General features: G+C 42.2%; 2 protein-coding genes and 1 long non-coding RNA gene across 6 annotated transcripts; 1 reads left to right on the top strand and 2 right to left on the bottom strand.

The window, feature by feature from the left end:
* Positions 1–341: 341 nt before the first annotated feature.
* riok3 (RIO kinase 3 (yeast)) lies at positions 342–5,557 on the bottom strand. 2 transcript variants are annotated; one of them, XM_046846461.1, is made up of 13 exons: positions 5,378–5,557; positions 4,465–4,583; positions 3,819–3,961; positions 3,620–3,727; positions 3,375–3,484; positions 2,729–2,872; positions 2,396–2,523; positions 2,112–2,294; positions 1,775–1,934; positions 1,416–1,496; positions 1,239–1,328; positions 943–1,050; positions 342–843 (listed from the first exon to the last, which is right to left on the bottom strand). In XM_046846461.1, the coding sequence occupies exons 1-13, from the start codon at positions 5,405–5,407 to the stop codon at positions 736–738; spliced, it is 1,512 nt and encodes a 503-aa protein (XP_046702417.1). In that variant the 5' UTR covers positions 5,408–5,557; the 3' UTR covers positions 342–735. The 2 variants fall into 2 exon arrangements, with proteins under 2 accessions (XP_046702417.1, XP_046702416.1); XM_046846460.1 differs by having other exon boundaries at positions 5,372–5,557.
* Positions 5,558–5,688: 131 nt separating this feature from the next.
* On the top strand, positions 5,689–11,106 carry LOC124384021 (transmembrane protein 241). Of its 3 annotated transcripts, none has more exons than XM_046846470.1 (15): positions 5,689–6,031; positions 6,163–6,209; positions 6,843–6,920; positions 7,285–7,366; positions 7,484–7,561; positions 7,988–8,013; positions 8,116–8,167; positions 8,583–8,631; positions 8,811–8,856; positions 9,266–9,301; positions 9,386–9,420; positions 9,493–9,562; positions 9,868–9,961; positions 10,374–10,438; positions 10,544–11,106. In XM_046846470.1, exons 1-15 carry the CDS (start codon positions 5,960–5,962, stop codon positions 10,605–10,607), a joined length of 894 nt encoding a protein of 297 aa, XP_046702426.1. In that variant the 5' UTR covers positions 5,689–5,959; the 3' UTR covers positions 10,608–11,106. The 3 variants fall into 3 exon arrangements, with proteins under 3 accessions (XP_046702426.1, XP_046702427.1, XP_046702428.1); XM_046846471.1 differs by having other exon boundaries at positions 7,546–7,587; XM_046846472.1 differs by lacking the exons at positions 10,374–10,438; positions 10,544–11,106 and having other exon boundaries at positions 9,767–9,885.
* Positions 7,956–10,443, bottom strand: LOC124384025. Its single transcript, XR_006925327.1, has 3 exons — positions 10,320–10,443; positions 9,866–10,006; positions 7,956–8,228 (listed from the first exon to the last, which is right to left on the bottom strand). It is a non-coding gene; the product is annotated as an uncharacterized LOC124384025 (long non-coding RNA).
* Positions 11,107–11,597: the final 491 nt, after the last annotated feature.

Consider the following 11,597-nt stretch of genomic DNA (forward strand, 5'->3'; position numbering starts at 1 on the left):
AGATGGAGATCTTTCTTGTTCATCTCAGAGCAGAACATCACTCCAGACGACGCTCTAAATAACACTTCCAGATCTCAGACGTGTTCCGTTCCAATGAGTCCAGACGGAACTGCATGGTGTTGGAATGGGGATCGTGTCGGTTCAGGATTCCGTTCACATTCCGGAACGTTCCCTGCTCCAAAACAACCCCAATCACATCATCTCTCCTGTTCTCCTTCTTACACAAGTTATTCTGCTGGCCTATAGGTGTCTCCAAAAACACACTTTAATGGAATAATATTTGTGAATGAATGACTGCATTAATAATGTGTGAATATTTAAAAAAAACCAAAACACGTACCGATTTTCCAATTTCGGTGTTTATTCGTTTTGTGTGCGAGTGTTAAAACGAAGCCGGCGCACACACACGCACACATTACAATAAAGCCACAAGACCCACATCACCCCCCCGGACACGAGCGACACAAAGCGAGCGTTACGGGAACGGTGCAGTGTAGGACTTTAAGACGCCGTGCCTCGTTTTATTCGTTAATTTCTCCCTCGTTCTGCTGCGTTTCAGCTCCTGCTGCAGCTCTGCATCCACCAGGCTGAGCTCAGAGACCTGCTGCAGAATCGTACTAATAATAAACCTAAAGGTAGGGGTTTCCAGACGCCTAGTCAGCAAAAAAGAGATGCTGTTTAATGCACTCCTCACGTTTTTCCTTCATGACCTGCTTTCGCTTTTTGTTTAGTTTGTTAATCGTCTTCGTTTAAAAGGGGCGGGCCGTTCTCTGAGGCATCACTGCAGGCTTTCCTGCTTCGCTTTTGCACGTGGTCCTCATTCATCTTCTCCAGTTCATGAATCTGTAGAGATGAAAGGAAAAATGTTTATTTAATAATATTATTATTAATTATTACTACAGACGACACTCCTGTTTATGCATTTGATCCCTACACACTTACCTGCGCTAGAAAATCTGCCTCGTTATCGCTGCTGATCTTCAGTCCAGACACGGTGTTGAAGAGATCATACACATCCAAGGCTTCCGACACACCGGCTTTCTGGAAGAACTTAACGAGAGGAGGAGAAAAAAACCTTGAGTTCCACTCGAAACACCTGAAATATATTACATTGCGTTATCACGCGCAGTCACAAGGAGCACCGACTTTCACAAGTCAGCGTGCTCGAAACACGTGCGTTTCCACTGGAAACTTTCTGATCCCACCTCGTAGCTCAAATATGGTGGAGAGACACTTACTGTGGAAACGTTCCTGCAGTCTCGGAATAGGAACTCCAGACCGTGAGGGTGAGTGGGCTCCACAGACTGGCTCACGTCGATCAACCATACCTACAGGTTTCAATGATGTTTTGTAATATTCATAACGACTCATTTGCATGTGCATTAATGAGGTGAGCATTATGGGAATTTCCTCACCTTTCTATCGTGCCACAGCATGTTATATTCGCTCAGGTCAGCATGAACGAGGTTACACTCGCGGAACAGCTGATGCATCATCTGAGGAGAAACCACAACTTCTCATCACTGTTTACAGCCATCACGAGGAGAAAAGCATCTCAGAGGTTGGAGGGGCTACACCCCCTTAAGACTGAGTTAGTCTAGACTTCCTGTCTGGTTACATTCTTTGATGTTGGTCATTAACAATGTATTTAATCTGAGGATGAACTGAAGCTCTTGACCCGTACCTGGACGTCGTGATTGGCTGAGGGAGTGAGATACTGTATAAAGACCAGGTGTGTGTGTGTGTTAAAATGAAGCTCAGTCAGACGTAGTACCTGAACCACTTGGTAATACGCGTTCGTCATGTCTTCGGGGGACAGCACCACGTCTTTCAGTTTCGGAGCTGGTACCTGGTTCTGACCAATAAACGACATCACGAGAATGTGCTTCTTCAGAATCACCACTTGGGGGCAGCAAATCCCAGCTTTCTTCATCCTGTGCGTGTGGATACGAGAGAAAGACGTTATTACGCCTCCAGCAGATAAATAGTCTACTTGGAAATCTGAAGCTAGGAGCAGATAACTATACGTGAACAATGGAGACGTGTGTGTGTGTGTGTGTGTGTGTGTGTGTGTGTGTGTGTGTGTGTGTGTAGGAGTGCTGGAGTCTCACCTGGTCAGGTTGTGCATCTCCTTCTCAGCCCACAGGTGGATGATCTTGCGAGGGTTCAGCTTGCTGAAGCGGTCTTTAAAGCGGTAGTCATCCTTGATGTACTTATCCCGGTTCTTGAATTCATTCAGCGTGGTCTTGAAGACCTTGAGGACGCACTCCTCTGGAATCGACATCTCCTCGAAGCTGAAGAGAAGAATCAGAACAGTTCAGAAGTCGGAAAACTTCACGAAATGGATCCCTGTTTATAAGCCCTGTCCTGATGGAGATCCAGAGCCTGCACTCACCTTCCTCCATCGGCATGAAACACCACCGACTCCTTCCCTGTGCTGATACACCCGTTGATGTTCTCCAGCATTCCTGCATTCACCATTTTATACATCAGCAACCTGGTCTTGGGGTCAACTGCTTGTTCCTGTAGATGGAAACAGTCCAAAGGTCAAAAGTGGTGCACGTGATGCTCAGGAGCAGTTCCATGTTGGACCAGAGGAGCTACAGAACACCTTCAGGACAATCGTGTCCAGATGTTTTAGGAAAGAACCATATATGTGTGTGTGATGTTCAGATGCAGACATGCTTTTGGTAAATGAACTTTCAGACGGTGTAGATGTTGGACTCACGGCAGTCGAGTGTTCCTTCTTCTCGTGAAGTCGAGCGCTGCGTTTCTCCTCGGTCTGACAGTGTCTTTTCAGAGCGTTGTACACTTGATTCGACAGCTTCAGGTCCATGCCGATCCCGTCTCCTACGTGCACCTCCGGGGCGAACTGCACCATGAACAAACAGGAGACATTTATACACACACACACACACACACACACACACACACACACACACACACACACACAGAGACAAAGTATTGGAACACCTGACAGGTAGACAGACAGGTAGACAGACAGATAAAAGTATTGGAACACCTGACAGGTAGACAGGTAGACAGACAGGTAGACAGACAGGTAGACAGACAGGTAGACAGACAGACAGACAGATAAAAGTATTGGAACACCTGACAGGTAGACAGACAGACAGACAGACAGGTAGACAGACAGGTAGACAGACAGACAGATAAAAGTATTGGAACACCTGACAGGTAGACAGACAGACAGACAGGTAGACAGACAGGTAGACAGACAGACAGACAGATAAAAGTATTGGAACACCTGACAGGTAGACAGACAGACAGACAGACAGACAGACAGACAGACAGACAGAAGCAGCAGTAGTATAGTATCTGTGTATAACTGAAGATGTAGAAAGAGTGTACTGTACATGATCCATGCGAGCAGTGTTCTTCCGTCCACACACCACCTCATCATGTTTTGTGGTGATGTTCTTGCCTTTCCCTGTGAAACCCTTCTTCGGTGTAGTGGTTGGTTTTTCTGTTAATCAGACATAAATAATCTCAGTCATTTCGTTACTACAGGAATCACGTATTTATGAAACGTGACCGTCAGCAGAGCCACGTAAAGGCAGTTACCGCCGTAAACGTGGTCCATGAACGTCTGCACACTCACCGAGACGGTACGGATCATGACGCGTGTCCTGCCAGTCGACTTCGTCATCGGAGCTGTCGCTGTCCTCAAACGGGTGAACCATGCGGTAGTTTTCAAAGGAGATCGAGACTGGACAAGAGCGAGACGATGCGAGACGTGTTCAGAAAAATCTCAAACTTCAGCGCCGATCGATCGAAATGCACATTCGAGAAAGATCTACCTTTACTCTCTCCATTGAACTTCTTTTCTTCTCGACGCAACTGGGTGTCGAACTCCCTGTCGAACTCCATCTGAAGCATTTGGGCCAACATCAGGTCGCTGGAGGTTTCTGCATCCTGCTGGAAACTGCCGAGGTCCAGCTCACTAGAATGTAGACGTATAAATAGAGCAGGTTCATCTGTAGATGTTCATCAAACGGTCAGAGTCTGTATTAACCTGTCTGATTTCTACCTTATTTATGAAGATGGATATGAACAGCTTTTCCTTTTTCAACAGTGGCAGCATGAAGCCTTGATCTTCTGATCAGAGCATAAACCTCCTGAACCACCATTTATTCATCATTCACACAAGGAGCATGATTTTCATAATAATCCCGGAATTTCAGGAAAACGCTCCCTGTCCTACTCATGCTTTTATTTATCCGTACAGCATTTATTAAAGGTTGACAGATTGGTCGGTTTTGCACATTATCCAGACATCGGTTGATCACTGGAGCTGTCGGAAAAAATCCCTACTGGTAGTTTTTCCAGGTTGCGTTATACAGTACGAGAGCGGCCTCTAGAGGCGAACCACTGACACTGCAAACAACGACTGTGTACTGAATCAACTCTACTTGACTTGAAAAGATCTGCAGTTATTAGACTCACTCAGGACTGGCGAGGAAGGAGTTACTTTCCTCATGCAGCTGTTTGGCCAGCTGTTCACTCATCACTTCTGTCAGGGACGTGGCTGCTACTGCTGTTTTATTGGAAGTTCCCCATGGGCTCTAAACAAGAAAGAAAAAAAACAGAGGTCAGACGTCTAGCAATCACAATCTGTCAAACTTTTAATTCTCAGTAAATGTTTTTATTTCCTGTGTTTTATTTTATTTTATTTGCAACATCGACGTTTGGACACGACGCGACTTTTACAAACTGTCATCGAAGCTAAATGAGCTAGATTCAGACAATGTCAAATATAAAAGATATTCTGTGTGATCTTTAACACGTTTTTGTTTATTACATCATTCCAGACATCTGTTAATGTACAATGTTGAAAAAGATGAATAAAGAAAAAACACTCTCTGTGTGTGTGTGTGTGTGTGTATATATAAATATTTTGTATAACACTATAAACACTCTCTCAGTGAGACAAGTCTGGACTTGTTAGTCACTTGGGGAAATCCACTGTGGCCCAGCCCAATGACGTCACCAGAAATGACGTCACTCCCCTGCTTTAGGTCATGGTCTAAACTGGATCATTAATAGTTAAAAAACGAACAATGTATATATAAATATAAACACAAATTTATTTTTAATATACACATTTATATAACGTTTAATGAACATGTTAAAGCGTCCTGAAAGAATTTTATTTTATTTAAAAACAAACAAAAAAAAAACCGGGATTGTTGTCGCACCTATTTTACGTCACATGGTGACTTTAGTGTGTATTTGAGGAGTGTGTGTGTGTGAAATGTCATTATTACTATATAAAATGAATACAGGTTAGTATTAAATTATCTCTCTCTTATTTACACACACACACACACACACACACACAGGAGTGTCTCACCTTCACCTGCTCGCTCACTGAGTTCATCTGATCCATGATGGCGCTCACAGAACCTACACGAAGATCCACAAACTGTACCGCTGAAAGAAACTGAGGGTTTTTATTATCTGTGTCTGTGTCCGTGTCCACTCACGCACTTGTGTGTGTGTGTGTGTGTCTGAGTGTGTGTGTGAGTGAGTATGTGTGTGTGTGTCACAGCACAGAGGTCTTTAACAAACTCACATCCGGGAACCCTCGCACTCTTCAAAATAAGAGTCACTCTGTGTTAACTGTATTGTCATTTTACAAATAACAGTATTTGGTAACTAAAAAAATATATTATTAAAATGTGATAAAAACATATGTAATTGATATTATTACCCATATAATATTTTTATTTCTTTTTTTTCGTTTTATGGGATTGGACACTAAACCATGAATGTCGCGCCGTCGTGCTTTTATCATAGCGGTAGATGTCAAGAAGACCGGAAGTAGTATTGTGATCAACGTGGAGCCCCAGTACAGAGTGTGTGTGTGTGTGTGTCAGGTTCAGTGCAGTTTGTTTATTAGTTATATGTGTGTATATATAATAAAGGGGATTTGTGACTGATGAATTGGGCGCGTGCTGTTCCAGGACTCCTGTTCTGCATCTGTTTCATCACTTCCTGTTTCACTAATAAGGTACTACACTGTGTGTGTGTGTGTGTAGAGAGACATATATAGATGTATAATCTGGTTTGATTCTCCTGTATGATGTTCTTCAGTGAAATGCAGTAGTAACAGTAATAATAAGAGTGTGTTTGGTGTTGCAGTATGTGCTGTCAGTGCTGAAGTTTACCTACCCAACACTGTTCCAGGGGTGAGTGTGAGTCTCTCTACTCCAGCATCACCCTCACACTCCTTAGCTTCACCCTCACACTCTCCAGCATCATCTCACACTCTCCAGCATCACCCTCACACTCTCCAGCTTCACCCTCACACACTCCAGCATCATCTCACACTCTTCAGCATCACCCTCACACACTCCAGCATCACCCTCACACTCTCCAGCATCATCCTCACACTCTCCAGCTTCACCCTCACACACTCCAGCATCATCTCACACTCCAGCATCACCCTCACACTCTCAGCTTCACCCTCACACACTCCAGCTTCACCTCACACACTCCAGCATCATCTCACACTCTTCAGCATCACCCTCACACTCTCCAGCTTCACCCTCACACACTCCAGCTTCACCCTCACACACTCCAGCATCATCTCACACTCTTCAGCATCACCCTCACACTCTCCAGCTTCACCTCACACTCTCCAGCTTCACCTCACACTCCAGCTTCACCTCACACACTCCAGCTTCACCCTCACACTCCAGCATCATCTCACACTCTTCAGCATCACCCTCACACTCTTCACACTCTGTGTTTCTGTTTCCTTCTTTCTCACATCACTTCATGATCACCTTCTCTATCTCCTGTTCCTCTCTGATCTCCAGGTGGCAATCCTGCACTGGAGCTCTTCTGCTCTGGGTGACCGGGAAACTGGGATGGGTGGAAATCAGCACTTTCCCCAGGTAATCCCATCACACACACACACACACACACACACACACACACACACACACACACGTGAGAGAGAAGCAGACCTTACTTCCTTTGGTTGGAATAAAAGTATATATTATTCAAATGACAGAATTTAAATGTTTTTATTTATTTATTCAAATTTATGTAAATGCCTGGCATCGCTGATTTGCATTTAGCCACACCCACAAAACACATACAGAGCATACAGTGCAGAAAGACCTCTAATCGACCCGAAAAAGATGAAGAGCATCTCAGATGCAGAACTGGAAGTTCACTCTATGGCCAAAAGTTTGTGGACACCGAACCCTAAGATTCCTGTATTATTAATGAACATCCTGTTCCATCCCCGAGCAGATCTGCTGCAGCGTACTGGCTTCCAGGAGCCGTCCTCTTCCTGGGGAACATATACGGCGGCTCTAAAGCCTTGTCCATGCTGGTATGTGCTGTATTTATCATCGAGAATGAAACTGCAGAGCTGAATCACACTCACGTTTCAGGTTTTTTTGCCCGTGTGTGTGTGTGTGTGTGTGTGTGTGTGTGTTTTTTTACGTAGCCCATCCCCTTCTTTTTTGTGCTGCAAAATGTGTCTGAAGTGGTCTTCTGTCTTCTCATCAGAGTCACACAGAAAGAGGTGAGCACAGAGACACGTCATTACAGGTACTGACGTAGGCGAGGTGATGAGTTTTTAACGCAAATTCATTTTAATTACACAAATTTTATTAAACATATAAAACACTAAATTATATAAAAGAAGCGATTTTTATACGCCATCATTCCATTACTCAGTTATAAATAATAAGAAATAAAAACGCCGCCGGAAAACTGTTTTGAATCACCAACATTTTAAATCGAGCACCAAAATCCGGCAATTAAATCCGTCCGTGTGGAAACACAGCAAAAGTTGCATTTGGTGTATATATATATATATATATATATATATATATATATATATATATATATATATATATATATATATATATATTTATTTATAATACAAATAATAATACCCTCTTAAATCATTCTAATAGTTTCTTCTTTTCTGTTTATTTTCTAAAAGAGGTTGTCGTGGATGAGGACAATCAGGTAGAGATTATTTGTGTTGGACGTGTTGATGACGAGTGCAGTGTTTCTTTTCCACTTCACTCCGAGTAACTTTTCTTCTCTTCTTTTCTTCTCTGCTTTAAGTTCTGTCCTGATACTGGGATCAGCTGTTACTCTTACACTTCAGAATCTCCAGGTAACTCATATCAAATTCGCACAGATCTCCAATCATCAAAATCATCTGGTCCTGATCAGGTCTTCAAAAGAATCAGATGAACCACAAGCCACATATTAGACCACATCATTATCTATTTTTACTGGATTTAAAAAGCAGACAGGTTCTGCTAATCAAACACAATCGATTCATTAATCATCAGAAATATGATCACCTCCATAAAAGCCCAGGTTGCTGGTGTGGAATATTTCGGTGTGTTTGTTAAGGAAACACCAAGAAGAAAAAAAACATTTCAGGACACTGATTATTGCTGTGCATCACTGTGGGAGGGGTTATAAGGCCATTTTTCAGATAACTTTTAAAACGCATTATTCCTAGTCTCCTGATCCAAAAACCCTTCATTCCACTAACTGATCATCTCCTGCTTGTGTCTCAGTTTGGACCAGACCCCTATTTCTGGGCTTTCGTCCACTTTTGCTGCGTTGGTGAGACTTTATGTTTTGATATTATTGTTGTAAGAGTTATTGATGATGATGGTTTCTTCACCTCCGTATATCAAGTTTCCTTTCATGCACGTCGTTGAGGCCACGAGGATTTGTGGTGTTCATAAATTGAGATTTTGATTAACCCATAACAATGCGGTTCTGTATCTCTTTCGTTTCAGGGTCCTACAGAGTCTTCCAGAAGAATTTTAAGTCTAGCCATCTGAGGTCACTATTTAATATATATATTTATATATTTGCTGGTTTGAGTTTGAAGGATGAATTTGGGATCAGAGTTACATCTCGTGGTGTTTCAGCGACTCATTTGAACCACATCCTCTGATATCCAAGTGTGCATCATGTTCTTGCCATGGAGTTCCACTAGAGGGCGCTCACCGCAATCCTTAAAATCCACCAAATCCTTAGACTTGGATTTTGAGTCTCAGTCTAAATGGTGAATGGTGGATGAAGCTGCTGATGGTTGATCAGTTCTTTCAAATTTGAGTTCCCACAAACTCAAATCACTCAAATAAAACAGAGGGAAACTATAAACAAGGCGGATTTGGAATATCGTAGAAAATATTCAGAGCTGAAACGTCGTTATTTTGAATCTTAGTTTGTGTTTTTCTCTCCACAGTGAACTCGAGCAGCAGTTCATCAACTACGTGGTGAGGTAAAGAAACCTTCTCACCTTCTCCTGAGGTTCACAGACGAGTTGATTTACTATTAAAAATCCTTTTTTTGTTGCTTTTTGAAGCCTCTTGCTGTTGGCGTCTGCGGCACATCCCACCGGTAATCTGATTACATTTATTTAATTAATAATAAAAAAAATTCTCTCATTTAATTCTACATTGTTTTCTGCAGGTGATCTGTTTGATGTTTTGGAGTTTCCCTTCCGGAGCTCCTACAAGTTCTATAGCGGATGTTTTGCCAGGTAGAACCCAAACACACTTGACATCGTCTGAGTCCGATAGTGAAATGCAAACACACACACACACCAGTTTGGCCAAAAGTATTGGGACACCTGACTTTTCCACCCATATATGGTTCTTCCCTCTAAATGTTGGAGGCTCAAAATTGTTCTGGATGTCATGGAATCGTTCCTTCACTTAAACTAAGAGACCCAAACCTGTTCCAGCTCCATGAAGATCTGCTTTCCATGGGTTGAAAGATGTGGAAGATCAGGTGTCCACATACTTTTGTCAAGACTATAACTATTGATGACCTTCTGACCTACAGCGGGATTCTGGGCTTTTTTCTGCTGCTGGCCGGGGTCAAGTTGAAGACTGGACCGTCTTTGGTGCACTGTGCCGTCTGGCTGTTCCTCGCCAAGGTCAGCGTTTTTTTCCTCTTTCGTTCTCTTTGAGTAAAAACGAGTCTGTAATGAATAATTAACAGGGTTTATTTACTTATCAGACGGACACGCCTTTCATAAAGCAGAGAGAAAAAAAAATAGCAGTCCAAAGTCCAGAAACACATTCCAGAGGTAGAAAGGGAAAAGCAAAAAGAAAAGACACACAAGTGGAGACAGTGTGTAATTAGTGAGGCGCAAAAGAACACACTGGTGACACCTGGTGGAGAAATGAAAGAATGGCACACTGGTGACACCTGGTGGAGAAATGAAGGAATGGCACACTGGTGACACCTGGTGGAGAAATGAAAGAATGGCACACTGATCCGTGTGGATGGACCTTCATTCCAGTGAGATTAACTTGGAGTATTAAATGTCGTCTTTTTCTGTGCAGATTCTGGCTTCTGGTCTGTCCATATTTCTCTTCAGCACAGAGTTTGGACTCCTGACGTGGTGCTGGTGAGTCGATCGCTTTATTCATTGGGATTCTGTGATTACTGGTGATGGTGAACATTGTCAGTGTTATGAATTACATCTTTGCACTACATTTTCTTCTCCTTACAGCATCTTCATGAACCATGCAGCTGAGGCGCTGAACATTCACGCCAACAGAGCTCTGGAGAGATGAACATGAAAACGTGATCACGTGACGCTTTAAACAAACGTTACGTTTTCTCTTTTTTTTTTTTTTGTTATAATGTTACAAAATATATCTGGTGGCAATCATGTGGAAAAGCACAGATCATTTCCAGATCTTCGTGTACTGTAACAGGAATTACTAATCCAGTTGTTCCAGTGGCACCTGATACGCACGTGTCAACACGGCAGCGGACTTTTCATTTGCTAACATTTTAATGGCACTGCATCCTCCAGCGGTCTGGTGGAGTTCAGGCCTCTTTTGGAGACACAGCGAGAACTTCGACAGGCTGCACATATTTTTCTATATGAAGAATCTGTTTAAAGAATCACGTTTTCTAATTTTGATGATATTCAGACATTCTATAAATTCTTTTCAGTGGAAGATCATTGAGTACTGTAACTAAACGCTTTTTGTTTTTCTACAAGGGACCAAACTTTGAGGTGTTACTTTCAAAGGCTCTGTATAAAATAAAGATTATTATTATCTATCATGGAACGAGCTGCCCAGTCACCACACCTAAATCCTGTTCAACTGCTCTTGGATTAAGAAGAAAGAAATTTCTAGTGAAGAACGTTTTTGGAGAGTTTTACAAGAGGCAGTGTGTAAAAAACTATTAAATGTGACTGCAGTCTAGGGATGTGTGGTATACAAGTACCGAAAAAATACGATATCAATTTTGCTGTATTCGACATTTCATATGCTGCTGTTCCGAAGTTCACCTGTAGGCGGCAGCGTTTCCCAATTTAAATTGCACATGCGTTAATTGTTGCATTTTTTTATCTTCAAAGTCAAAATGTAACCTGTGTAATGTGTTTGAACTGAAAACATTAGAAGATTTGAATATATTTTTATTGTATCACTTTAGAAATATATATACATCTATTTTTATTATTAATTTTTTTTATTAAATTCTTTTCACTTCTCCTTTGAAGCTGCTTATTTGTCACTTACAGTATCGATTCCGAGGTATTTTATTCT

This window comes from Silurus meridionalis, chromosome 4, assembly GCF_014805685.1.
Source record: "Silurus meridionalis isolate SWU-2019-XX chromosome 4, ASM1480568v1, whole genome shotgun sequence".
Classification (NCBI taxonomy): domain Eukaryota; kingdom Metazoa; phylum Chordata; class Actinopteri; order Siluriformes; family Siluridae; genus Silurus; species Silurus meridionalis.